The sequence below is a fragment of the Chlamydotis macqueenii genome, chromosome 22 (genome assembly GCF_036417535.1).
Source record: "Chlamydotis macqueenii isolate bChlMac1 chromosome 22, bChlMac1.mat, whole genome shotgun sequence".
NCBI lineage: Eukaryota > Metazoa > Chordata > Aves > Otidiformes > Otididae > Chlamydotis > Chlamydotis macqueenii.
This window is the reverse complement of record NC_141577.1, coordinates 4,312,247-4,339,859: the sequence shown is the minus strand read 5'-3', so window position 1 is coordinate 4,339,859 and position 27,613 is coordinate 4,312,247. Positions and strand designations below refer to the sequence as shown.

The window sequence follows — 27,613 nt, the reverse complement described above, 5'->3', positions numbered from 1 at the left end:
GGGATTCCCAGGATGCAGAGGACACCTGGGGTGCCCAGGGTGCATGGGATACCTGGGATTCCCAGGATGCAGAGGACACCTGGGGTGTTCGGGGTGTGTGGGACGTGTGGGGTGCTCAGGGTGCACAGGGTACCCGGGGTGAATGGGACACGTGGGACAGATAGGGTGCCCAGGGGGCGTGGGATGCACAGGATACCCGGGATGCTCGGGATACCCAGGGTGCACTGCGGCCCGTGGGATGGATGGGGTGTGCAGCGTGCCCGGGATGCTCAATCCCCGCGGGGCGCGTGAGGTGCCCGCGGCGCCCGCTGCCCGCCGGGTCCCCAAGCCAGCGTGGCGGCGGGCAGTTGCTGCGCCGCTGACATTTACTAATCAGCTCTAACCTCAGCTGCGCACCCGCTCGGTCTCGCTTGCTGTCTTGTCTCCATGGAGACTCCGCAACCTTTGCTCACTCGTTAATGGTATCTCAGCAAACGAAACTCCAACGCCACCCAGCCTTCCCCTCCCGGCCCCCGGGAGAAATCCTCGCCTCTCACCTCCATCCCCGTCCCCTCCCGCCATGGGGATAAAAGGGACGAGTCCTTGTTAACGAAGGACCCGGCCGCGGTGGGCCGAGCCGGGGGCAAGTTCTGACGGCGACGCGGGGAGGAGGGAGAGCCGCCATCGTCCTCCTCGCCGCCAAAATAAAAAAAAAAAACAACAAGGCCGGGGGATTTTATCGCTGCGGCAGCAAGGACGGGCTCCGGCCATGCGGGATGCCGGCCAGCAAGACCCTTCCTGCTGGATTTATTGAGCCACGAGGCTGGGCGCAAGCCGTTGTGCCGAGGGTTGCGTGTGCCCCTGTCCCAAACCGGCGCCCGCCGAAGCCACCGGCACCCAAAAATCATCTGAAGGCGGCGGCGGCGGCTGCCAGGAGCGTGCTCCGTCCCCGGTGTCCTGCTCTCGCCGGTTCTGTTTTCAAATTAAGATGGGAAAGATGCCCATTACCTGCTCCCAGATAATGACTGTGATTAGACAGAGCTCTGCTGCCAGCCGAGATCTGAAGGATTTCTGTGCACTCCAGCAGCGCTTGCCGGTGCAAAAACAAGAGCAATAAAGTGTAAATAAAAGACTGAAGAAAATAGCGCGGTCCATGGGCGGAAACGGCGCGCGGAAGCAGCTCTCACGACGGGCTTTCTGCCGCGGCGGCGGCTGCAGCCTCGCTACAGCCAAGGCCAAAGCGGAGAGGGGCTGCCCCACGCCCACACCCCACATTTCGTAGAATCACAGAACGGTTTGGGGTGGAAGGGACCTTAAAATTCATCCAGTCCCACCCCCTGCCTTGGGCAGGGACACCTGCCACCAGACCAGGCCGCTCAAGGTCCCGTCCAGCCCGGCCTGGGGCACCCGCAGCTTCTCCAGCGCTCAGCACCCTCACAGTGGAGAAACCAAACCCGGCGTGACCTCCGTTTGCTGGAAACCGAGGGTTTTGAAAGAAAAAAAAAAAATCAAGGTGTGTGGTTGTGAGCTGCTGTGTGATGAGATTGTCCTTGGGAGAGTCCCAGCCCACAGAGATGGGGCTTGAGGAGGGGGTAAGAGCCGCCCCCTCCTCGCTGGATGTCGCAGGGCATCTCCGTCCGCAGCCCCGCGGCCTCGGGACAGGCGGGGAGTGGCACAGGACCCGCGGTGCCGGCGGGCACCAGCCAGCTGCCCAGCACGGCGCAGCCCTGACGGGCGCACGGCGGCGGTAGGATGGGGCACGCCACCCCGCTGCCGGAGGGGAACCCTAAAACTTTGCTGTTCGTGGGTCTCTGGCTCAGCCAGACCCTCCTCATCCTCCCGCCCCCCTGCCTGCCCTTGCTGGGCTGGCAGAGACCCCTTGCAGGGTCTCCCCCGCAGCCCCCCGTGCCCCGAAGCACCCCTACTCAGCCTGGGAGCTGGTTCCCTGGGGGGTGCGAGAGTGGGGGACCACGGCCACGCTTGTCCCCCATCCTCCGGGGATGCCGGGGTGTCTCTGGGGACGCTCGCCCTCATCCAGACGCCAGGTGAGGTGCAAACCCCCTGCCTGTGCTGCCAAGCTCCTGCTCCCCCTAAAACTGCCCAAATTCCCCCGCTGTGGCCGAGGGAGATGGAAAACCACGGCGACGGCCACGAGCTCGCCATCGCCAGCAGCCTCGGACGCGGCTCGAGCCATCCCCGGGGCAGGGCATCGCTCCCAGCTTGCCCTGTGCCGAACCGCGGGGCCAGTACCCCCAGGGCCGGGGGTGCCACCGCGCCCAACTGAGGGCGAGGGTCCCCACGGCCCCGCGGGGGAGGCTTGGACGAGGAGCCGCCATTTTCTCCGCCAACTGCCACGGGCAGCAACCGTCGCCTCCAAAATCTGGTCCTGCCCGTGGCTCCCCGGCGGCCTCGCCTCACCCCACGCCGCTGGGACCCCCCGGACCCCCATCCCGCGCAGGGGCACCGCAGCCCCCGTGCCCGTGGGAGCCGTCCCAGCGCGGCCGGGCAGAGGCGGGGAAGCTAATCTCCGCTCCGATTAGGCTGAGTTCCCAGCAATGGAGGTTTCTTCTTTTTTTTTTTTCTCCCCCCCCGCCCTCCCCTCAGTGATAACAAATAATAATATAATCCCCTTAATCCCTCCCCGAGGAGCCAGCGCTCACACCCGGCCGGGAAGCACCGCGCTTCTGCCACCGCTGATAACTCGCACCGCCGGGGCCCCCGGAAAAACACACGCTTCGGCTCACGCTTCGCCCCCCAAAACCCCACGTGCTGCCCCTCGGCTCACCCCCAAATCCCCCGCAACCCAGCCCCACTGCCAGCCTGGGGCTAAACCGCCGTTGCTCCCCGCTCCCTTCTCGCAGGGCGAGGCCACCGCGACCCCACAGAGCCCCCGGCCCCAAATGGACCCGGCTGCCCCCTCCCCGGGGGGGTCCCATCCCGGACCCCCATGGGGGTCTCTGCTCCCCCAGGCCCTTGCTCCCTTTGCAGCAGGGATACGGCGAAGCCTCTGTAGCCCACCCTCCCTGCACCCTTCTGGTCCCCACAGGGGGGTCCAGAGCCCCCCCAGCTCTGGTTGAGGAGCATCGTTTCTCGCCCCAGCCGGAGCCTCAGCGGCGGCTGCGCGGGACCTGGGTGTGCTGGCACGAATCCTGCACCCCCCCACCCCATCAGTGGGTGCCAGGAAGGAACCCGGGCGTCCGGCTGCCAAATCCCCCTCCCTGCCCATTCCCCACGGGGGTGGGCACGCAGCCCGCCCCCCCCCAGTATCACCAGCCAGCAAATATTAACAACAACCCCTGCAATAGCCTTTGCTTTTATTCCCTCTCGCATCCCTGGCCCCCGCTCTGCTGATCTCAGCTCCTCTGGCTCCAAAAATGCCTTTTTTTTTTTTTTTTTTTTTTGGTAAAATTACCGGAGAGTGGAGACCTCTGCGAACGCTCTGCCCCCGGCCGCCCCTGCCTCCCCCTCCACGCCGGCACCCGCGCCGGGGCCGGCAGCACCCTCGTGCCGTGCGGCGAGCGGGGTGCCATCCGCCCCGGTTATTTAAAAGGCGCCAGGCTGGGCTTGATTAAAACCGAGTAAAAGCCAGAGCCAGGGCAGAGAGGGGGATTAGAGCGCTTCGGGGAATGTTAATGGACTCCAGAGCTTTCTGCCCGGCCGGCTGCTGGGCCAAATCCAGCCTGGGGTGGCTGGGAATGGGCAGGCTCAACCCTGCGGTGGGTGCAATGAGTGCGCCGGGGCTCAGCTGGACCCCGGAGCGCATGGGGAGCCCGAGCGGAAGGAGGATGGAGGAGGAGGAGGGGAGACGGTGGGGGGGGGGGGGTCACACAGAGGGGTGGAAATAGCTTCCAAGGGCCTGGCCCTTCCTCTGGGAAAAGCAGGGGTGGTCTGGTGCTCCAGCTGGGCTCCGCGCCGCCTCCGCTGCCCGCGTAGGAGGCTGATGCCGCGGCGGGGACACGGCACGACAGGGGCTGCCTGCGGCGGGACGGCCCTGGGGAGCGTCGCCATCACCCCGCACCCCCTCCCCGGCTGTCCCGCAGTGGGGGACAAGGCCAGCCTGGGGGAGCCCCCGGCCACGGGGAGGGGGCTTCGACGGGGCTACGGGGGGCTGCTTGCCAGGATGGGCCGCTGCAGCGGCAGGGGTGCCGACGTTGGGGCAGGGGTGCTGGCAGCCCCCCCCGGTACGAGATGCCGCCCACCCCGGCTGCCAGATGCACCGGATTTCGGGTCTGACGTGGGAAATGGCCTCCCTTCCTCGTTAGCTTGTGATTAGCATGTCAAGCGGTTGGAGTTGGGGGGGATAAAGGATGCGAGCGAAGAATAATGGCTTCAATTTTCTTCACGGCACAGCCATTAATTTGAAGGAGAAAAAGGGGGTGTCCAAACCTCCCGGGCAGCTCTGCTGGCCTCGGCCCTGCCAGGCGAAGGCAGGGGCCCCCCAGTGCCCCCCGGGGTCAGACCCCAGGGCTGGGGTGGGCGACAGGGCCCTCGTCCCGCTGCGGGTGCAACGCCTGAGCCGGCTGTGGGTACCGGGGCAAGTTCGGCACGCGTGCTTCCACGTGCTCCCACGTGCCGGGGTGTCGACGCGTGCCGGGGTGTCGACGCGTGCCGTCCTCCGCCCCGGCACGTCGCCCCTCGCCTCGCGGGGAACAGGGCGTTTCCCCAGCCGCGCTCCCCCCGGATCTGTCCCCGCACGATGGGCAGGAAGGCAAATTCTTGCCTTGTTTCCAAGGGGATGGAAAAACAAATCAAAATGGCGGCAAAGCTGCCTTCCTCCCCGGCGCGTGCCGGAGCCCGGCGGCAGCACCACGATGGGTTTCCTTACAGCCGTGGCGCGGCACGGGCGAGGCTCCGGCAAACCGCGGCTCCGGCGTCAGCCCCGGGCCCCGCTGCCGCGCCCACGACACCGAGCGCCCCTCGTCCCGTTGGCCCGCACCATCCCCAGCGCCGAGCGCCGCCGCCCGCTCCGGCATCGTTAGCGCGACGATAGGCCGGAAACCAACTCCCAGCAGAGCGGCTTAATTAAAATCATCGTTTCCATCGCGAGGAGGCGGCGCGGCCGTGCAGGTACAGCCAGGCTTCCTGCTCCCCGTTCATCCGGCGTCACCCTGGGCGCCGCGGCCGTGCCCGCTCCCAAAAACCTTCGATAAACGCGTGCCACGCAAATGAAAAAAGTAGCAAACCAACCATTTTCCCCACCAAATTTTGAAGCCTTTTCTCCTTCCCCACTGCCCTCCAAACAGCCTCTCCTGGCAAAACCCCGGCGAGAGCCGGGCGCGGCGGCGACGCTGGGCCGCGCTGATAAACCCGCGGCAATCAGCCCGATCGCCAGGCTTCTCAGCCGCAGAAACGGCGCGCGCTGCTTGATAGATTTAATTGAGCCTTAAAAAAATAAAATAAAATAAAATAAAATAAATAAAATCAAGCTGTGCTCCAAGCAGCCGGCAGTGCCCGTGCCAGGCGATGCCTCCCGGTGGGATTGATATCCCAGGGGAATTTCTCACCCAGGTCCCACCGGCGGTCTCACGTTCGTCTGCGCCCACCTCACCGGGGCGTTAATCGGGGCGCGACAGATTTCGTCCTCCTTTGATGCCGCTTTTTGCGACCCAAAATGAAAGAGAGGAAAAAATGAGGGGGAAAGAGCAAATTCGATGCTCACGGGGAGCATCGCACTGGAGCCAAGGTGGGGGTGGTCACGCAGCCCCACCGCCCCCCGTGCCTCCCTTTCCCCATTGAACAATGGGACGGTTGGGGCCATTTGGGGCAATTAGGGGTGCAACGCTCCCCCCCACTCAAACCACCCAGCATGGCCAGTCCCCAGGCAACCGTTGGACCCCAGGGTGGAGGGGCAGGGTCCCCTTCACCAGCAGAGACACCCCCCCCCCCGCTCCCCCACCTCACCTGAGGGCCTTGCCCGATGCGAGAGGCACCTGAGGGGGTGGGGGGGCCACGAAGGCACAACAGCCCCCTCCCAGTTTGGTCACTGGGGTGGTTGCATTGCAGGACCCATCTCATCCCTGGGGTAGGGGGAGCCACCAGCCAGATTTGGGGGGGAGCTCCATGACCCACCAGCACCCCAAGGGCCCCCCTGCAACACTCACAGGGCCCTGGGGTGGGGAGGGGTGGAAATACAGCCAACCCCCCCCCGCCCAAAACACCCAACCGCCTTCACCTGGGGCACCGGGACTGGGAACCGCCCCCCGCCTTCCAGGACCCCTGGGACGTGGGCGGGGGGGGTGTCCCTGTGAGCCCACCTTGCACCCTGTAAGGCGGGGAGGGGGCTGCGTTGAACCGGGGACCCCTGAGGCTGGGGTGGGGGGGTCCTAAGGAGGAGGTCCCCCAGCACCCCCCCCCCCGCACACGCCTCACATCTTCCCCGGCTGCGGCGGTGCCGGCAGCCCCGCTCCCCCCCCCCCCGCAGCCCCGCTCCCCCTCCGCAGCCCCCCCACCCATCAGTATGCACCGCGTGTGCTTTCTCCATAGCAACCTCCTGCCTCCCCCCCCATCGCCCCCCCCCCAGACCCCCCCAGCGCTGCACCATTCGCTGCAGCAGCCCTGACCCCGCCGGGATCACTCACCTCTCCCACCCACTGGGTGCCCCCGATCCTGACCCCCCCCCTCCCACCCACCCTCCTTGCCCAGAGGATGCTGCCGCCTTCATCTTCCCAGTCCTGGAAGTTGGTGGATTTTTATTTTTTTTTAATTTTATTTTTTTTTTAATTATTATTATTTATGGCGTCGGCGCTTTCCCCATGCATCACCGCGGAGCCGCCTGGCAGCCCCCCTGCATCCCCCCCCCCCCGCCCCAAATCTGGGTGCCCCATGAGTGCCAGGGAGGAGTGGGCACCCATCCTGCCTGGCGAAGGGCAGCACCCACAGCCCCTCAGCCGGCCATCGGGGAGGGCACCCCAAGCCCCCCCTGGGACCCGCGTTAGCCCCCCCACCCCTGGGAGAGCCCCCCCTACCCCGCACTGTGCCACGCCGCACCCCGATTTCCCCCAAAATTCCTCTTTCTGGCTGCATTCCCACCTCCGGCCGGGTCCAGGCATCCCCCCAAAATCCGGGGGGGGGGTGTGTTCAGCCTCCCTCCAGCCCCCCCCGTCTCCCCCTCAGCACAGCCAGGCCGTGCCCCCCTTAAAGAGAAGCACAGAAAGCAGCGGGCACCGCTCAGCACAGAGGGCTTCTGTGGTTTGGTTGTTTTTTTTTTTTTTAATATAAAAAAAGTGCCTATGAAAAATTCCTTCCTAGAGAACACAAAACGAGCAGGTGAGGGGCAGGGGGGGCTCACCGCGGGGGGGGTCCGCTCCAGCCAGGGCTGCACAGCTCAGCCGGGGAGGGGATGGGGACAGGGGGGCTGTTTTCACCAGCTGGGGGCTTTTTCCTATTTTTTTTTTTCATTTTGCCTTTTTTTTCTCATTTCAAGGTATTTTTTCTCTCTTTTTTTTTTTTTTTTTTTTTCCCTCCCCCAATCCACAAAGCTGTACAGAAGTTGCCAAACCCTGGGACACACTCACACAGGGGTCCGGGGGGAGAGGGGCCCGAAGTCCCCCCCGGCACCCACACCCCGAGCTCATCGCCGTTGCCGCGCCGGGGGCCACGGGAAAACCAGTGACCCCCCGTTTCCCCCAGCCCGCTCCCCACCCCCCCAAAAGGGTGTGTGATTGATTTCTCCTCCTTTTTTTTTTTTTTTTAATTTTTTTTTTTTTTTAAACTCCTTTTTCTTTTAATACAAATTCGGATCTTTGGGTGTGTACTGCCAAAAAAACCCCGCCTCGTTCTTCTTCGTAATAATAATAAAAATAAAACTCAAATCATCGTCAGCGGCATTAAAAAAAGGCAACGGAAACCCAAGGAACCCATGCGGAAGTTGCACACCACAAAACCACAGCAGATGTACAGAATGCAATATACAAGACACGATTTATAATAAAACATTATATACAATAAATAGGTTATTGTTACTTTTTTTTCTTTTTTTTTTTTTTTTTTGTCGATCGATCTGTAAATAATTTTTTTTTTTCTCAGTGCATACTGGGGGGTTTTTGCTCTCCTCTCCTGCATCTTCGCCTCTCGGTCGCGTTAGGTCTCTGTTCTCCGTCACTTTTTGATTCTCCCTCCGGTGCGTGGCTCTCTCTTCTTTGATTTTTTTTTTTTTTTTGTGAATTTTCGGCTTTTTAAATTTTTTTTTTTCCCCTTAAACATTTTTTTTTTTTTTTTTACTTCTTTTCTTCAAAAGTATTTACAATTGCTGGTTTTGTGCAGAAAAAAATGAAAATTAATAAAATAAAAAAATCAAAATTAGAAGAGTCCCTCTGCTTCTGGCCGGGAGGAGAGAGAACGCGGCGCCGGCGCCACGGCCGAGGCGGGGGCCGGCGGGCGAGGCGGGGGGCGACGGGGCTGGGGTACCCCGCCGGCAGCAGCCCCCTCCTCTCCTCTCTGCTCCGGTGGCCGGGACGGGTCAGGGGCGCGGGGCCGAGGGTGCTGCGGCCGGTGGGCAGGCTGGGGGGGGAGAGGGGAGAGAGGGGTGAGCATCCCACCGCCGCGGCCCCTCGGCCTGGCTGGGGGTGCGGGGCGTGAGGGTGGGGCTCGGCATTGTGTCGGGGCACCCAATTCGGGGGGTTTGCGGCAACCGGGGGGGCAGGGAGCCCTCTTGGCCCCTGCACCCCGCGTGAAGGGATGGAGCCGCGCCCCAGGGGTCTGGGGTCCTGCGCACCCCCATCTAGCACCCACATACCCGGGGGCGTGGCGTCCTGCCCACCCCCCATCTGGCACCCATGCACGCTGGGGTCTGGGGTCCTTCCTACCCGCCATTTGGCACCCACGCACCCAAGGGTCTGGCACCCATGTACCCGGGGGTCTGGGGTCCTGCCCACCCCCCATCTGGCACCCACACAGCCAGGGCTCTAGGGAACTGCCCACCTCCCATTTGACACCCACGCACCCAGGGGTTGGGCACCCATGCACCCGGGGGTCTGGGGTCCTGCCCACTCCCCATCTGGCACCCACAAACTTGGGGATCTGGGGTCCTGCCCACCCCCCAACTGGCACCCATGCACCCGGGGGTCTGGGGTCCATCCCACCCCCCATTTGGCACCCACGCACCCAATAGTCTGGCACCCATGCACCCGGGGGTCTGGGGTCCTGCCCACCCCCCATCTGGCATCCACAAACTTGGGGATCTGGGGTCCTGCCCACCCCCCAACTGGCACCCACGCACGCTGGGGTCTGGGGTCCTTCCCACCCCCCATTTGGCACCCACGCACCCAATAGTCTGGCACCCATGCACCCGGGGGTCTGGGGTCCTGCCCACCCCCCATCTGGCACCCACACACACTGGGGTCTGGGGTCCTTCCCACCCCCCATTTGGCACCCACGCACCCGAGGGTCTGGCACCCATGCACCCGGGGGTCTGGGGTTGTGCCCCCCTCCCATCTGGCACCCATGAACTTGGGGGTCTGGGGTCCTGCCCACCCACGTCTGGCACCCATGCACCCAGGGGTCCTGTGCACCCCCAGTCTGGCACCCACACACTCAGGGCTCTGGGGCACCCCCACACTCCCCCAGTTCCGGCACACCCGGGGGTCCAGCACCCCGCACCCCACCACCCACAGACACTGGGGCTGACGGGCTCCCCAGTTTGACGCTTGGCCGTGGGGTGAACCTCCCCGGGTGCGTTTGGGTTCGAAAGCCCACCGAAAAGCGTGCAGCCCCCCCACTGCCCCCTGCCCCCCCAGCCCCACAGCACCCTCCCAGGGGGCTCGGGTGGCACTTACCGGGTGCGGGGGGCACCTCCGAGCCCGGCTGGCGGAGCTGCCAGAGCCTGGTGGGGGTCAGCTCTCCCAAACACCCGTCGGCATCCATCCGGCGAGACAAACACCCCCGGCGAGCGAGCGGACGGGGAGGGAAAAGACAAGACAAAAAAAAAAAACAAAACCAAAAATAATCCCCAAAAAGACGCCCGCCCCCCCGGCCGGGCTGTGGGCAGGGGGCACCCAGCCACTGACCCCCAGGCCCCACGGCCGCCTCCTGCCCTGCCTGCCGTGGGCTGGGTGGGGGCCAGCACTGTCCGTCCATCTGTCTGTCCATCCGTCCGTCCATCCGTCCATCCGATTGTCCTGCTGCGGGTGAGGAGGGGGCGGCAGTCCAGAAAGCAGAGCCAGGCGGTCGGCAGGCGGAGCGGGTTTGAGTGCGGAGGGGGGAAAAAATGGGGCTTTTCTCTCTTTGTCCATTATTATTTTTTTTTCCTTTCGTTTCGCTTATTTTTTAATTTTTTTTCTCCTTTTTTTTTCCTTTTTTTTCCTTTTTTTTTCTTTTTTTTTTTCTTTTTTTTTTAAGAAAACAAACGGTTCCAATCCCAGTTAAATACAGAACTTGAAAAGTGTTCCAGAAAAAAAGTGCTGGCTAAATTACCTCTGCAAGAGAAACACAACACGGAGGGGGGGGGACTCGATGAGAAGGGCCCGGGGGTGCCCCGGCCCCCCCTCTTCCGCCACCCCCCGCTCCCCCACCTACCCTGTAACAAAACCTCGTTGTCCGGTTGGCACGTCAGCAGACCCTACAATGAGGTGACCGTAAAAGTGTCCTCGGGGTGTTGTTGTTGCTCTACCATGGGTCCCAAAAACCCGCTCTTCTGGGCGGGGGCCATGACGGGGTGCCCTTGGGGTGCAAAACTGGGGTACCTGTAGTTGTCCTGCAGCTGCAGCATTGAGTCTCTCGGGACGGGGGAGATGTTCAAGTCATTGATCAAGGGACAAGCGTAGGGTCCTCGGTGGTGGGCGCGGGACATCTCCAAGGGCTCCTTCTCGCCCTTGGAGGGGTGGGTGCCGCTGGGGCTGCTCAAGTGGGGGTTGAGACACGCGGGGTCCGTCCTCCCCATGAAGTCTACCAGCATCCCGGCCCCCCCACCGGCTTTGGCGTCGTACGAAGGGCTGCGGGTGCTGGCGTTGGGGGAATACCAGTACGGGGGGTTTTTGCAACTGGGGGAATCGTAGTGGGGCTGAGGCATGGGGAGGTCGCGGCAAGCCAAGTGGGGGGCGTGGGGCAGGGCCCCCCCCTGCATGCTGTGTTTGAGCGAGTCGCAGGCGGGCAGCTTGCGGATGTCGCCCGCCCGGAGGTCCTCCTTGAAGGCCAAGGTTGGGGAGCAGTTGGGCGAGAAGGCTTTCTGCAAGCCGGCCTCAAAGACAGTCTGCTGGCCGGGGGCCGCCAACTGGTGAGGGAGGGCAGGGAAGTGCTTGCTCTCCAAATCTGGCTGCCCCAAACCGGGAGAATCGCTCTGAAAACCCTGGACGAAAGTCCCGTCCGAGGGGGTGGAGGGGTTCATGGAGTAGGGGCCGGCGTAGTCGCAGGGGTCCCGCTCGCCCACCCCGAAGCCCCGGGATTGGGAGGGCAGGGGGGACATGCTGCTGTCCCCGCTGTAGTAGTCCAAGCCCAGGTCCGTGCTCTCCTGGAAGAGGGGGTTCACCGCCTGCGACTTGGTGGGGAACTTGGCCTTGCCCGTCCCCCTCTCCTTCTTGGAGGCACAAGCCCCCCGGGACCCCCGGGGCTGCCGGGGTCCTGTGCTCCTCTTGGAAGGGTACACGGAGGAGGAGGAGGAAGAGGAGGAGAAGCTCAGGTGGGAGGTGTCAAACATGTCCACCTTCTTCCGTCGGCCCCGACCGGGCTTGGAGTTGCTCTGGAAGAGGACGCTCTGGTTCCAGTTGTAGCCTGGGGCGGAGGACGCCTCGTTCCAGTCCATCATCAGCTTCTCCAGGCTGGAGAGGCTGGACTGGCCCTCGCTGGAGGAGGCCTCGCTGTTGGCGCGCCGGTAGCCGGCCGGCTGGTTGAACTGGGTGCTGTCGGAGGAGGACTCGGAGAAGGTCTCTGAGACAGTCTGCTGCTTGGCTTTCTGCGGGGTGTAGTTGGAGATGTCCAAGATGACGTTGGGCTCGTTGAGGTGGCACTCAAAGCCCGGGTTGTAGAGCTGGCTGAAGGCCTCTGAGCTCCAGTCCAACCCACCGTAGCCTTGCCGGAAAGCCCACGGCGCGGCGCTGGGGAACTGCCGGCAATTTTCGGGCGAAGGCTGGAAGGAGGCCGAACCCTTGGGCACCATGTAGCCGCCGGGCGAGACGGTGCTGGCCCGGCTGTCGCAGCGCAACGGGGTGTGCGCCGCGCTGGAGAACTGTCCCCCTTGCTCGGCGCTGTTGAAGAAGGCGGCTTTGCCCAACGGCAGGCTGGGACCGGCCGTCTGCGGCGCGTAACCGGCGCTGTGGGCGCTGCTGGGAGAGGACGGGAGGCTGCTGCCGCTGCCGTAGGCGAAGCTGCAGTCCTTGCTGTTGGGGCAGTCCTGCGCCGACGGGTACTGCTTCCCCGCCGGGAAGACGCTGGCGGGTGCCACACTCTGCCCGGAGCCGTAGCTGCCGTACGGGGAGTAGCCGGGGGTGCCGCTGGCCGCCGGGTGAGCCGTGGGCGACCGCGAGACGGCCGAAGGCGGCGCCAGTTTGGGGAAGGCCTCGGCCCCCCGGCACTCCGACGACCCTTGGGACACACCATAGCCAGCGGCGGCAGCGGTGGCGGCGCGGCCGGGTGGGAAGGCCGGCCGGCCCTGCATCGCCGCGTGGAAAGCGGCCTCGGCGCCGGGGGTTGCCGCCGCTACCTTGCCACCCCGGGCCGGGTAGGCGGCCAGGCCTCGCTGGCCCGGCAAGGCGGCCGGCGGGGCGGTGTAGGTGGCCGCCGACTTGCGGGATTCGGAGCGGGAAGCCGAGAGGGCAAAGTCCAGCAGGTCGGAGGAGTCGTCCGAGTCCAGCAAGGAGCGAAAGTAGCCGGTGAAGAGATTGTGCCTCTCCGGGCCGGCCTCCGTCTGCGAGGACGGCGCGCTCCCAGCGTAGAAGCCGGCCCGGCCGGAGGAGCCCGACTCCAGCGCGGCGGCATGAAAGGGCCTCGCCTCAGCCCCTTGGTAGCCACCGTTGCGGCCGGCCTGTGCGCCGGGGTGGCCATGATGAGGGGCCCAAGGGCTGCCCTTCTCCCCGCCGACCCACTCGGCGGGGCCGTCGCCGAAGCTCTGCCCGGGGTTGGGCTCGGGGAAAAGCGCCCCGTTCTTGCGTGCCCGTCGCTTTCGCTTGGGTTTGCCCACGGGGTCGGGCTCCGGCCGGCCCCGCTTGCGCGGGTGCACGGTGTCGGCGTGGAGGGCGGCGGGGACTTTCTTCTTCTTCCCGATGCCCTCGAAGAAATCACTGAAGGAGCAACGGGCGGCGCGGGCAGCGTGGCCCCCGCCGCGCCCACCGAAGCCCCCCGCTTTGCCGCCGCGCCGGCGGAAGCCCTGGACGCGGTGCAAGAAGTGGGAGATGCTCTGGGTGTCGGGGGCTTGGTGGATGGACTCGGGCTCGCTGGGGGTCCAGCAGCGGGGCGGCGAGCATCGCCCCGAGCACTGGCTCTGCCGGTTGAGGAAGGCCAGCTTGGCCAGCACGTCTGAGTAGTCGGCCTTGCTGTCGTTGGTGTCGGCGATGTAGGAAGGTTGGGGTGAGGCCAGCTTCTGCTTCCTCCTCCTCCTCTTCTTCACCTCCGGGGTGGGCTCCTTGGGCTTGGTTTGGCCCAGCAGCAAGTTCTTGGGAGGCCTGCCCCGCTTACGCTTCAGGATGATGGGCATCTCTCCGGGGGGGAAGACCACCACCACGTTGCGCCCGTTGTTCTTCATCTTCAGCAGCGGCGTGGGCTCCATGGAGCTGCTGGCCGCCAGCTCCTTGCCCTCCAGGTTCAGGTTGCTGCTGAGCGATGACACCTTGTAGGTGGTCTTGTTCCTCCTCCCCAGGGACACGGGGATCTTGGCCATCTTCACCACCATTTTCCTCACCCCCCGGCACTTGCTCTTCTTCCCCGTCGCGGGGGCTTTGGGTGCCTCGTCAGGGTCCAGGGTGGCGGGGGGTGACGGCGGGGGGGCCAGCAGCGGGGCACCGGGCTCCTCGGGCCCGGGGGGCACCTCGGGGGGTAGGGCGAGGGGGGACAAGACGCGGCTCTCGGGGGTGACGTCCACCCTCCGCCCTCGCCCTGCCCTCCTCCGGCGGCACAGCATCTTTGGCTTGTCTGTCCGGCGCAGGGCGTACTTGCGGTGGTCCTCGCCGCACCGCCCGGCCCCCCGGCCCCCGCAGGGACCCCGTTTCACCACGCTGCCCAGGGGACACCCCCCTAGCCGGGGCTGCAGCCCGTGGGGCCGCAGCGGGTCGCCGGCGCCCGCTTGTCCCTCCAGCAGCTCCGACACGGCTCCCAGCGGTTGCGTCTCCAGCAGCGAGGGCTCGGCGGGCAGCAGCGGGGCCCGCGCGTCCAGCAGCGGTGGCTCCAGGGCAGCGGGCAGCGGCTCCAGCGTCTGCAGCCCCAGCGGCTCCGCCAGCGGCTCCAGCGACTGCAGCTCCAGCGACTCGGAGAGCGGCTCCAGCGACTGCAGCTCCAGCGACTCGGAGAGCGGCTCCAGCGACTGCAAACCCAACGGCTCCAGGTTTTGCAGCTCCAGCGATTCCGGCAGCGGCTCCAGGCTCTGAGCGTCCAACAGCTGGGGCTGCGACTCCAAGGACTGGGAATCCAACAACCGGGACTGGGAGTCCAGCTCTTGGGCTGGCAGCAACTGGGGCCGCGGCTCGATCGCCTGCGACTCCAGCAGCTGCGTCCCCGGGCACGCCAGGGAGGCCAGTTCGTTCAGGATGTCCGCCTCGGCCAGGTCCGAGTAATCGCCGGCGTCGGGCTGGGAGCAACCGGCTTCCTCCGTCGCCACCGCCGCCTTGGAGGCCCCCCCCACGCCCCCGCCGTGGCCGGGGGGCTGCGGGGCGCTTCCCCCGCCGCCGTCGGTTTCTCCATCGCGAGCCGGAGGCCGGGGATGGCGCGGGGGCTCGGTTTTGCAGAGCACCCCTCGTTCCTCGGGGCTGCGGATGCTGTTGGCCAGGGAGGGCGAGGAGAAGAAGCTGTACTGGAGGTCGCGGTCGGCGGGCAGGAGGCGGCTGTCCTCGTGGCCCCCGCCACCGCTGCCGCCGCCGCGGAGGCTGCCGCAGTCCAGGTGCACCCCGCTGCTCTTGAGGTCCTCGGAAAGGCGGTTGAGGTCCTTCATGATGTCGATGAGCTGCACCACGGGGTGGAGGTTGATGTGCCCGTTGCCGCACTTGCTTCGGAGCAAGGCGAGGATGCCGTCGACGTTGCAGCGGCCCGAGGCCAGCGTCGCGCCAGGGAAGGTTTTCAGGGCCCGATCGCGGGCGGCTGCCTCCTCCGCGCTACCCCCCAGGATCCGGGGTTCGCCGGCACAGCCCAACAAGTCCTCCGCCGCCTTGGTGCCTCCGTGCACGTTCTGGCACCGATCGGCCGGGTCGCCGTGCAGCAGCGAACCCGCCTGGTGCTCCCGGCCGAGTGCCGGGCACGAGCCCTCAGGGAAGCTCAGCACGCTGCAGGATAAGGCCTTTTCCGCCGGGCAGGCCGGGGGTCGCTGTGTGGGGTGTCCCGGCGGGTAGAATTTGGGCTCTCGGACGTAGTCGGGCGAGCCGCGCACAACGCTGGTCGTTACCACTGGGCCCGGGGGCTTCACGCGCATCCTGACCTCCTCCTCCCCCGCGTGCCGCTTGGCCGAGCAGTTGCTGACATGGGGGTCGGGGAAGGTGAGACCGGGACCTGCGGGGGGCAGAGAGGTAGGAGGGGGGGGACGGTGAGGCCGAAAGCTGCCGGCAGCCCCCTGCTCCGTCCCCGCCGCCCGCGTTTGCCACCCGGTTCATCCCCCGGCACCGGCGCCCAGCCTCATCCCTCACCCACCCAAATGGGGTCCGGCCCCCTCCTCTGCTCGGGGTGGGGGGCAAGACCACCCGTGCCAGCCCCCGCAGGGGAAGTGGGGTGCCCGTGGGGGTCTGGGCTGCCCCGTCCCAGGGCTGGGGGGTGCGGAGGGGTCGCGGGGCTGGGACTCACCCTCGGCTTTGCTGCTGCTCCTGCTGTTGCACTTGAGCTCTCTGCAAAGGGAGGGGCGCGCAGTCAGCGAGAGCGGGCTGGGGGGGGCACACCTGGGTGCCCACCGCCCCCACGGCTCCTCGGCAGTGCCAGTCCCCTACAAGGGACACCCCAGGAACCCCTCCCACCGCCCAGAGCAGGGGGCCTCCCTCCCATCTCGGGGACAGGTTCGCCCCCACCATCCCCACCAACCCCCACGGGGTTGGGACGGGGGAAAGTCGGGGGTTTTGGGTGGGAGGTGAGGCGGGGGCCCTGGGGGGGAGTGTCTGGGGTTTTGGGAGGGGGGCGAGGCAGAGGCCCTGGGGGGGGTGTCTGGAGTTTTTTGGGGGGGAGTGAGACAGGGGCCCTCGGGGTGGGGGGAAGGCGAAGACCCTGCAGGGGAGGGTGTCCGGGGTTTTGGGAGGGGGGCGAGGCAGAGGCCCTGGGGAGGGGTGTCCGGAGTTTTGAGGGGGGGCTAAGGCGGGGGTCCTGGAGGGGGTGTCCGGGGTTTGGGGGGGGGGGGAGGCGGGGGCCCTGTGGCCGCATTGCCGCTAGATGTCCCCGGCGAGCCACGGTCCCGCCCGCGCCCCACGGACGGACAGACGGACAGAGCGGGGGCGGGGGGGGCGGGGGGGCGGAGTTCCTCGCCCTTATGTTCCACGCCCCCTCCCCCTGCCCCACCTCCTTCCCACCCACCCGTGAACAGCCCCCGGTGCTGCCGCCTCCAGCCCAGGTGACACCGCCCGCTGCCAGCCGCGCCCCCGGGGACCCCCCCCCTGCATCGCCCCTGCCTCAGTTTCCCCTCGCTGGCACAAGCTGGATCCCCCCCTCCAGCCACCCAAGCACCCACGGGTGGGTCAGGGTGCCCAGCTCAGGGTCCACCCTACACCCATGCACCCCACTCTTTGCCCCCCGCTCCCCAACTCCCGGTGCAGCCCCCGCTCCCCGTTCCCGGGGCGAGGGTCCCGTGGTCCGTCCCCCCCCCCCACCCGTGGGTACCTGGGCCGGGGGTGCTTGCAGTGCAGGTTCACTCTGAAGCTCCTGCCCTCGCCGTCGCTGCCGCTCTGGCGCAGGCCGCAGCCCTGGGCGCGCGGGAACCACTCGGTTGGCGGGCTGGCGCCGTTCTCCAGTGCGAGGGGCTGGCGGGCGACCGAGCTCCCATCTGCTCGAGCAAGGACACAGACCCCCCCGCCCACGCGTCAGCCCCGCGGACCCCCGCCCCAGCGAGCACCCCCTGCCCTCGCCTGGGTTGGGCTGGCTGCGTGTGTCCCCCCCCCCATTCACGCCTCCCGCACGAGGCCACAGCCCACGGGGACACACGGGACCCACGCTGGCCCCTCCGCAGGATGGGGCCCGGCGTGGGGTGCCCAGACACAGGGTGGCATTTTGGGGCAGGACACCCCTTTCAGGCCCTCAGGCCGTGCCTCGAGGCAGGGGCTGCCCAGCCGAAGAAGGGCATCCCCCTGCCAGGCCGCAGGCACACGCGTGTGCGCATCCACACAGACGTGTGCGTTGCACACACGTGTGCGTGCAGGGCAGCCCTGTTCCCTCATGCGACACCGACGTGCTGGGGGTCCAGGCACTCAAGGCAGCTCCCCATCCGGCACAGGGGTGCACGGCGGAGCCCCCCAATCCGTTGCCACCCCCCACCCCGTGCCTGCATGTCTGCCTGTGTCCTCCCCCCGCCCCGAGCTGCGCGTGAATCCCTGCCTGTTGGCTCCCTCCCCCAGCACACACACACACACACGCATGCACTCAGCGTGATCCAGGCTCTTCCCGGTGTCTGGATTAGCGTGACAACTTATCAACAAGGCAGGGGAAAAGAATTCAAACCTGTCAGTCCATCCGCATCCCCCTCCCGCCCCCTTCCCTGTCTCCCCGGCAGCCTTTGGGCGCAGAGCTGGTGCGAAGGCGACGCGGACGCGGGCACCTCTCCGGCAAAAAAACGCCGCCCGCGTTGCCCGCGCGCGGTGTAGAGTTACGCCAAGGGCGATGTGGAGCAGGAAAAAAAAATCTGCGCTAGAAATACCGCTCTAGTCTGGGACGAAGCCGCCGATGCGCCCGGAGAGCTGTCGGAGGGGAGGCAGGAAGGAAGCGGGAGGTTTTCCAGAACGGCCGCTGGAAGCCGGACCCCGCCGCACACGCTGCGCACGCCTCGATGGGGAGGAAGACGGGGCGTCGCGCGGCACGGGGGCGCGGCCGCCCCATCTCCGTGCCGGGGTGCGTTTGGCCAACCCGCAAGCTCGCCGACGGGGGTGCGCGGCACCCATGGGTGCCAGAGGCGCCGGGCACGACGCCGCTCCCCGTCCCCGGCATCAGGCTCCGGCCCCTCGGGACCACCTGCGACCCCCCGCTCAGCACCCACCACACCACGGGGACGGCCAGCACCCACCATCCCCACAGCACCACGGGGTGCAAGGCGGGAGCCCGGCCCCGGGCGGTGGGCAAGGGGCTGCGGCGGGGGGGAACGGGGTGCGCCGGGATGCTCGCCGCGCCGCCGCGCTCACTTTCACCTCCCCGCTCAGCCCCAGGCAGCCGCCACATGTTTCACATTAGGCTCTCCGGACTTCGCCATTCCTGGCTCGCTCGCCAGGGGTAGGGCCTTTTTCCTTCTTTTTTTTTTTTTTTTTTTTTTTTTTCCCTTTTTAAATTTTTTTTTTTTAATTTTTTTTTTTTTTTTTTTCCCTCGCTGGTTACAAAACACCAGCCGAGACCACACAAGCGAGGAGGGCCGGACGGAGGGAACGAAACGCGAAGGAGAGATAGACGGGCGCCGCGGGCGGGGGAGAGGCGGCGAAGCCGGGTGCCGCGGCGGGGCTGGAGGCGGTGGCGGGGTTGGGGGGGGGGGTGGGGGAGAAGGATTTAGAGGAGGAGGGGGGAAAGCGGGCGAGATTGCAGTCACCTCCGCTTCCCACCTCCTGACCCCGCAGCCCTGCAAAGATAACAGCCCCCGAAGACTGCTGACTCGCCGCGCAGAAATCCAATATCCTCGCCTGGTGAACTAATCGACTACCTGGGCTCGCCACCTCCCCTGCCCGGCCTTAATCCTGCTGCCGCAAAGCTTTAATTAGTTTAACGGTTTCAGGCTTGACAGGGGTTGGCGGCGAGCGTCGTGGCCCCCCCCCCCCCCGTCCGCCAACCGCCCCCCAGCACCCGCTTGGGTGGGAGAGGTGGCACCGTGAGGGCGCGGGGGGCTGCTGTCTCCCCAAAAGTCCCCTGAGGGTGCTGGCACGCGGCCCCCACGCCCCCCCAGCGCCGGCTCGGGCGCGGAAGGGGCTCGCTTGGCAGCGGCGGCGGCTTGCGGCGGAGGGCCGGCCCCGCAAGACACGGACGTGGTTTGGTGCCCGGCTCCCAGGGCCACCCAGGCGTCGGGGTGGGGCCGGAGATGCCACCGGGAGACAAGCGGGCGGCGAGGACCCAGCCGCCACACAGATGGGGACACGTCGCCTCGACGCCTCCCGCCCCGCCGGGACCAGCTGCCCGCCGCGGCACTGGGGGGGAAAGGGGGGGGTCCCGTGTCCCTGGGCACCGCGGGGTGCTGGGAGGGGACGAGGTGGCCCTCCATACCCCCAGGTTGGGTGCGGGGGGGTGTCTCCGGACACCCCTGTCACCCACGTTCTGCGTGCACAGCTGTCCCTTGCGTGTGCACGCACACGGCTGCGGCACGACGGATGTTTTCTTGCACACGCACATCTGGGGGCACAGCGGGGGTGCAGCTCCCTTGCACCCCCCCATCTGCTGCTGTCCCTGTCCCTCGTGCCCCCCTTGCTCGCTGACACACACCCGGCCCTCCCCTTGCCCCCCCAGCCCCCCCGGAGCCCGGCCTGCTGACACCAGTGGAAAATCCCCTCCAGTGACAGCTTCCTGGCTGGCGCTTTCCGAGGGTTTCCGTGCTCCCCAGCCAGCCCCCTCCCCGGCCACGCGGGGGGTCGGGCAGGCAGGAGGACCCCTCCGTCTTCGCCTCGTCACCCTGCCCGCACCCCATGCACAGGGCACCCCCCCGCCTCTGGAACGGGGGCACCCATGGGCACCGGGGGGTGCTTTGGGATCCCATCTAGAAACCCTCCCGGGGCACCCACCACCCCGTGACAGGAGAGCCTGGGGAGTCGGCGGGGGGGGGGGGCGGGCACAGATGGGTGCTGGGGCATGGGGTGCAGCCCCAACCCCTCCTTCGGTTGTCACCCCACTCCCACTGCAGTTCCAAGCCATCCCTTGCCATGTCCGCCCCCGAGGAGATGGAGCAGATGGTGCCTGGGTCTCATCTTGGGTAACCCGTTGCCCAAACGGCTCCTGGCTGGCCCTGGAAGCGGGGACCCCGGGGACACCGACGTCCCCGCGCTGCTGGGGATGACGCTGAGTCAGAGGACACAGCCCTTCCCTCGGGCCTGGCCCAGCTGTGCTGCTGCCGCCAGCGTCTCCTCCAGTACAGTCCCCAGCCCGGCTGGTGGCATCCTCCAGGCCTGGTGGTCCCAGAGCCGGTGAGACCCTTGACGGGTTCAGCCCTCAGCTCCGTAACACACGATGGTGCCCTCGGGATGGGCAGGGATGGGGATGCCTGGCCAGGCTCCCATTCCTCCCGCTGCAGGAAACCATCTCCCCTGCAACAACCACTTCAAGCACCACTTCACCCTGCAAGGACCATCTCCCCAACAAGGAACCATCTCCCCAACAATCACCATCTCCCCCACAATGACCATCTGCCCTGCAAGGAACCATCTCCCCCACAATGATAATTTCCCCAAAAATGACCATCTCCCCAACAAGGGACCATCTCCCCAAAAATGACCATCTCCCACACAAGGAACCATCTCCCCCACAATCACCATCTCCCCAACAAGGGACCATCTCCCCAAAAATGACCATCTCCCACGCAAGGAACCATCTCCCCCACCATGACCAGCTCCCCCACAAGGAACCATCTCCCCCACGGTCACCATCTCCCCAACAAGGGAGCATCTCCCCAAAAATGACCATCTCCCACACAAGGAACCATCTCCCCCACGGTCACCATCTCCCCAACAAGGGACCATCTCCCCAAAAATGACCATCTCCCACACAAGGAACCATCTTCCCTGCAATGCCCACCCCCCCCAACAATGACCATCTCCCCCACAACCACCATCTTCCCCCGCAATCACCTCCCCCTGCACAAAACCTTTTCCCCGCACACAGACCCTCTCCCCTCACGCCGCTCGGAGCCATGGATGCGGAGGGGGGGGACGGCGCGGGGGTCACGCTCCCCTCCACGCCCGGGTGCCCCCAGCCCCAGCGCCACCGTCCCTCTCTCCCACCCTGACTCCCCCTCCAGCTGGGGGGGGATGTGGGGAGGGGGGGCAGGAGGCTGCAGTGGGGCTGGGGTGGGGGGGTCGGTGGGGCGCTGAAACCGCGACAGATGGACGGCAGAGACAGTGGCACCTCGGCCGGCTGGAGCCCGGAGCCGCGGTTCAGCGCGAGCAGGGAAACGGGCTAAATTTAGCCGCTTTCCTCGGTGCCAGCTTTGTTCCCCCGCCCCGCCGAGCCGGCGCGGGAGGCGAGCAGCCGGCCTGGCCCCCTCCCCTGGCCTCTCCCAGATGGGGAGGGGGACACACACCCCCCCAGCACCCACCCCTCGGGGTGCCACGTCGGGGTGCCGGGTATTTCTGCACGTGCCTTTTGCCCCAAGCCCCCCCCCCCCACCCCCAAATCCTCAGCAGGCCCGAGGCTGAGCAGACGGCCGCGGCCCCCCCCGCTCCGCGCTCCCTGTTATAGCCACAGCGTGAGTCACAGCCCCGCCGTTGTCCCTGCCCAACGCGGGCCACGCCGGGTCACCCAACACCCGCGTCACGCCTGCCCGCAGTCCGCGGCGGCACCCCGAACCCCCCCGCCACCCCGCGGAGGGACCCCCGGGGTGGGCGCGGGGGCCACGCTGGCCTCCCCCTCCATTTTCTGGCTGCGAGGCGGCGGTGCGCTGCGGGTTAACGGCGAGCGGGGCCGGGATCCTGCGAGGCCAGTAACATTTGGAAGGCGCCAGATGGACGCGTGCCCGTGGCGAAGGCTCGCTCGGCGCAGCCGCGCTCCCCCGGCGTGGGGCTGAGGGGCTGCCCGGGGCAGGCAAGGGGCTCCCGTTGGGATGGGGGGGATGCTGACCGTGCGCCTGTCGAGGGGCTTGGGCCACCCAGCACCCACCCACGCCCACCCCGCGCCAGGCCGCACCGCGGGGAATGGCGGCAACGGGGTCCAGGTGCACGGGCCGAGCCCGCGGCGTCACCGCTGCACCCGTTCGGCGCCGATGCCGCACCGGGGCGGCCGGGTGGGGAGCGGGGTGGGGGTCCGGGCAGGGGGAGAGCAGCCATTTGCCTCCCTTGGCCAATTTTAGAAACTGGCTGGACAAGAAACGTGGAATGGGCTGGGCAGGATCTACGGCCGGGCTGGTGTCAGGGTGGGTTCTTTCTTATTTTTTCCTTCTTTTTTTCTTTCTTTTTTTTTTTTTTTTTTTTTTTTTTTTGTGGGAGGCACAGACACACGAGTTGAGCGGAAACTCCTGGCTGCGGATCCTGTTTCCTGGGAGATGCGGTGTGGTTGCAGGGCTGGCTGGGGCCGAGCTGGGGTGTGGGAGTCAGCGGGGACGACGCCAGCGCCGGCGGTGCGGCAGCCTGGCACCCCGCACGCCGCTGGGCGCGGAGGGGATGCGCCCACCGAGGGGTCCGGCGCGCGGACGGGCACGCGCACGGCGCTGCAGGTGCACAGGGCGGCTGCGCACGCGCGGGAATGCGCACAAGCACACGCGTGACGGGAGGGCTGTGCACACGCGGGTGCGCCCACGGGGAGGATTGGGCGCCTAGGGGTGCGCCCAGGCAGCACCCACGGGCTCCCGCAGGGCAGGGACGCCCCCCCCCCAGCACCCCAATCCGGCCAGGCTGGCACCGCAGACCCTCATCCCACGCCCCAGCAGTGGCAGACCATCGACAGATTTTGTCCCCAATCAGAGCGGGTGACACCGAAACGCGATTCACCCTTCGAGAGGCCGCGGCGGCCCCCGAAAAGCCGGAGATGCGAGAAAGGGTGGGGAAACTGAGGCAGGGAGCCGTGCGGGCAGCGCCCGGGGCGCGGGTGGAAACAGGGAGCCGCAGCCAATTCTCCCACAGGACCCAAGCGTCCCGTGCCACCCCAGCCCCCCGCTCCGCTCCCACCCAGCTGCCCTCCCGGCTCCGGTTACAGCCGCCGCTGCGCCCGGCTGCGGCACGACGCCTCTCGGGGGGCCAGGCTCCTGGGGGGACAGGGGTGGGGGGGGGAATCAGGGCACCCAGCCACAACCCACCGGCGTCGCAACCCCAGCCGCCAGCCTCGCAGCACGCACACCTATAGATCCACCGATTATTTTGGGGGGTTTTTTTTTTTCCACCCCCCCCTCCTCACCGGGGAGCTTTCCATTAAAATTGGAAGAACGCAACTTGCCGGCAGAGCCCCGGCGCGGATTGTACACAGCCTGTCACTCACACATCACTTTGTAGATGCCCATAAATTGCTTCATTACCTCTTCTAATTGAGGAGAACGCAGCTGCTGTGGGGCGGTGACAGAGCGCCTTCCCTTTGAAGGATGCCTCGCTCTCGAAAGACGAGTCCGGCAGAGCCGCAGAGCCCCCCCAGCACCCCGATAATAAAAATAATAATGGTCATAACGGCGCTAATAACAGCGTTCAGGCAAAAAGTCCCCCAGCAAAGGGCAGCGGGGCTCGCGTGCGGGATGAGAAGGGGATGAGGGGCTTGGCGGGCCCTGCGCCGGAGGGGAAACTGAGGCACGGGAGAGGCTGCGCCGCCCACGGGGCGAGGACGGGGATGCAAACCCCTGCGTTGCACCGGGACCCTGAGTGCGGGACCATGGCGGTGACTTTAGGGACAACCCCACGCTCGGGTGGGGCTGAGGGACGGAGCATCTCCCCGTCCCGCAACGGGCATTTGCAGGGGGCGACGAGGCTCCACGGGCGCAAACTCCCTTGGGGGAACTTCCCACCTTGCTCGAGGGGGTCCTGTCCTCCTGGCTTCGCCGGCACGAAGCCGGGGGTGCCCGCCACCCTCCCGCCTCCCCGTCCCCCTCGCCCGAGCCCCCCCTCGGCTTTGTCTGGCGGGCGGCGAGCGGCTGCGGCTGGGCTCGGTCCCCTCGCAGGATACTGCAGAAGGATTTACTGTATTGCAGCGCGCGCTGGCTGCAGCCCAGCGCACAATAGATTAGCTGTAGCCCAGGGCAGCACGTTGCGGGGCGGCGGGGAAGGAAGGTGGGATTCATTCGGATGCGGATTGCAGGGTTGCAGTATACTGCAGGATCCGGCCGCTCGCTCGGGACCCCCACCCCGTCAACCCTGGCTGAGGGGCTTCGAGGGGCTCACGCGTTCCCCCCTACCCCGCGCCGTCACCCTCGCCAAATTTTACGGCATGGTTGTTTGGTACGGCCGTGGGGTGACCGAGCGGGATGGGGGATGTCCTGTTTGTCCCCTGTCCCCATCCCTGGGGGGGTCCCCAACAGTGCCCGGGTGCTGCTGGGAACGCCGAGCCCCCCTCGCTGGGTGCGACGGCACAAAGCTGGTGCAGGGAGGAAGCCGGGGGGGGACTGCAAGCAGCACTAATTGATGGCAATTAATTCAGCTCCTACCTCCCAGGGTGGCAGAGAGAGATGCTGAGACACAAACCCAGCCCACAGAGCTCCCCAAACAGGCTCCACGCTCCCCCGCGTCCCCCCGCTTCCTGGGGGACCCACTCTGCCCGTCCTCGGGGATGTGGGGGGGCTCCGGTGGGTGCCCAGCTCCTGCCATCGCCCCCAGAGGCGTTGGGTGCCCACAGGCAGGCGGTTTGGGGACGGATCCTTGAGGTGGACCCACCTCCCCGGGGGGCTTTCGGGGTCCTGCTGGTGTCCCACATCTCAGCGCCCCACAGCTCCGGGATGCGGAGATGGCGGCACAGCGGGAGACGACGCTCGGGCGACGGCACGGGGGGAGCGGAGGTGCCAGGGCTCACCGGTGGCTTCATGGCGGCACCTTTGGCGGCGTCACCGGCCGGCGGGTGCAAAGCAAGGGACCCGGGAGCGCTGCTGCCACCTCCTCCAGCACCCGGCCTCCGCCCCGGCGGGCACCGCGGGCGGGCAGACTGGCCAGGGAGAGATTTCGAGATTTCGAGGGGAGTTTGGAGCCTGCGGATTCAGGCTCCGTAATCCTACGCGGGATGCAGTTTCCACAGCAACAGCGGGTCAGAGGGCAGCGAGGGGAGCCGGCTGCTCTGCTCGGGATCGCAATCGTGCCGCTGCTGCCGAAAAGCCGCCGGGGCGAGGTGGCGGGGCGAGGTGGCGGGCTGGACGGCGGGGCCACGGTGGCGAAGGCAGGCGGCGATGCGGGGGCCACGTGGGGCGCGGGGGCGGCCAGGCTGGTGCTGCCGGGGAGGCAGCGAGCGGCTCAGTGTGGCGTTGTCAGCAAAGATGTCACTAATTGTCTGCAGGAGCAGCAAACTCTTGTTAACCCTTGGGCAGCCGGCGGCGGGCACGCTGCTGAGGCCAGGGGCACCCAGGCACCCGCTGCCGAGCACCCTGGGTCAGGCCCACCTCTGCCACCGCCCCACCTGCACGGCCCTGGGAAAGTCACCTCCATGGTCCCACGCCCACCCGCCCCCAGTGCAGGTACTGGGACCCCAGCATGTCCCAGCTGGTGACCATGGCCAGTGGGGTGACCCTGGGCAGCCCCTCGCCTTGTCCCACGGGCTCTGGCTTTGTCCCCGCTGCCTGCGGTTGTGACAGCATTTGGCCAAGCAGGAGCACGGAGGCAAACTCTGGCAGTGCCAGGGCCACCTGAGCAGGGCCACCTCCATCCCTGGTCACCTCCATCCCTGGCCACCTCCATCCCTGGTCACCTGCATCTCTGGCCAGCTCCATCCTTGGTCACCTCCATCCTTGGTCACCTCCATCCCTGGCCACCTCCATCCCTGGTCACCTCCATCCCTGGCCACCTCCATCCCTGGTCACCTGCATCTCTGGCCAGCTCCATCCTTGGTCACCTCCATCCTTGGTCACCTCCATCCCTGGCCACCTCCATCCCTGGTCACCTCCTCCCTGGCCACCTCCACCCCTGGCCACCTCCATCACCAGCCACCGGCTCCACGGGCCCCCACAGTGAGCACAGCAGTGCACGGGAGAGGACACAGCACCCATGCCGTGGCCACCACCCAACCCATGCCGCGCTCCGTGCCTCGCCATGGCTCTGTCCCCATGGGAAAACGGCACGTGGCCCCGCGGTGACGCTCAGGGACGATGCACCAGCACCCACCCTGCCCCAGGAGGCTTTGCTGCGGCCGGCAGAGGCGTAAGCACCGGGTCAGAGGCAGAAATGGTTTTTTTCCACCTCCCGGCTGGCTCCTCTACCTGGGAGCGCTGCCGGGAAGCGCTGACGTCGGCGGGAGCGGGTGGGGGTGGCGGGGGGAGGCTGGGGCCGAAGCAGCCAGAGCAGGGTCAGCAGAAAGCCTCCGGCTCCGCTCGCCCCCGCCAGCCGCCCCACAGACCTTTTGTTTCCGTCCAGTCCCCTTCCCAGCTCCCAGCGCCTCCCAGGGCTCCTCTCTGGAGGGGCTGGGGCAGGGCCCCCCCACCCAGTACCCTGGTTTTGGGTGAGCAGGCGTCTCCTGGGCGAGGCTGGAGGTGCCCGGCGTGGCTCACGGCACGAGGCACCCACGCGGCGATGGGGATGTGGGCGCATCCCGCCCCAAGGTGGGGTGACCGGGGTGGGGGATCCGAACCCGAACCCGAAAAGCTGATTCCGCTGGGACGAGGCGGAGGGAGGGAGCCAGGGGAGGACGGCAGCGCGGCTCCCCGTCCCCATTGCTCGGGTCCCCAGTGCTGTCCCAGTGCACAGCCAGCTCACCGAGCCCCGGGGAGGGGACAGGTCTTGCACTGCGCTGGGGAACGGGCGCAAAACCAGTGCTCCCACTGCCCACAGCCACGGGTGGCTGGGAGGATGCAGGGCACAGCCCGCCGCCTCCACCCTCGGCATCCCAGCACCCTAGCAGCGCGGCAGGGACACCAAACTGTCACCCCTGGCAAAGCCCACCGCGCGGGGTGACAGCAGGGGGACCCCAGGGGTGCAGCTCTCCCGTCCCCCCCGCAGCCGCCGCCGGTGCTGGCGGAGGAGCCGGGGCTGGGCAGGTCTGTACAAGGCCAGGGACTCTCCCAGCCTCCAAGGACTTTCGGCTGGGATTTCCCGAGCGGGACGCGGTTTTTGCGGATGTCGCAACGCTCCCCCATTTCTGCCCCACCAGCTCCACGCACGCAGCTGGCAGCCTGATGGGCACCCATCGGCGGGGGGCCCTCCGGCTTGCACCCGCAGCCGCCAAGCCTTCTCCCGTTGCCCAACGCCTGGCCCCGCGCAGCGCCGGCGCTCGGCGAGCACTAGCCCCGAGCCGGCTGCCGGGAGCTTTGCAGAACTCCCAGGATAGCACTGCCCAGTACAGCTTACTGGTTATACTGGGCATCCTGCAGCTGGCGCTGGCCCTGAGCAGCTCCCCCAGTTTCAGCTCTGCCTGGGCACCCCCTGTTCCCCGGCAGCCCACCACGAGCCCTCCACGTGGGGTACAAACCCAGGCCTGGGTACAAACCCATCCTTGGGTGCAAACGCAGTTTGGGGTGCAAACCCATCCCCGGGTGCACATTGGGTGCAAAACCCAGTCCTGGGTGCAAATGCAGTTTGGGGTAGAAACCCATCCC

General features: G+C 66.8%; 1 protein-coding gene across 5 annotated transcripts in view; it reads right to left on the bottom strand.

Moving 5' to 3' along the window:
* Positions 1-7,880: 7,880 nt before the first annotated feature.
* The window catches only part of AHDC1 (AT-hook DNA binding motif containing 1), a 49,333-nt gene continuing 29,600 nt past the window's right edge, over positions 7,881-27,613 (bottom strand). For 4 of the 5 annotated variants that reach the window (XM_086765203.1, XM_086765200.1, XM_086765205.1 and 1 more), the window contains 5 exons: positions 16,903-17,065; positions 15,886-15,926; positions 10,492-15,597; positions 9,753-10,391; positions 7,881-8,478 (listed from right to left, as the gene is read on the bottom strand). In XM_086765203.1, coding sequence (XP_086621329.1) covers positions 10,535-15,520 — 4,986 coding nt within the window. In that variant the 5' untranslated portion in view covers positions 15,521-15,597; positions 15,886-15,926; positions 16,903-17,065 and the 3' untranslated portion in view covers positions 7,881-8,478; positions 9,753-10,391; positions 10,492-10,534. Of the gene's footprint in view, positions 8,479-9,752; positions 10,392-10,491; positions 15,598-15,885; positions 15,927-16,902; positions 17,066-17,932; positions 18,094-27,613 lie in introns of those variants that run through there. The other variant, XM_086765201.1, reaches the window with a different exon arrangement.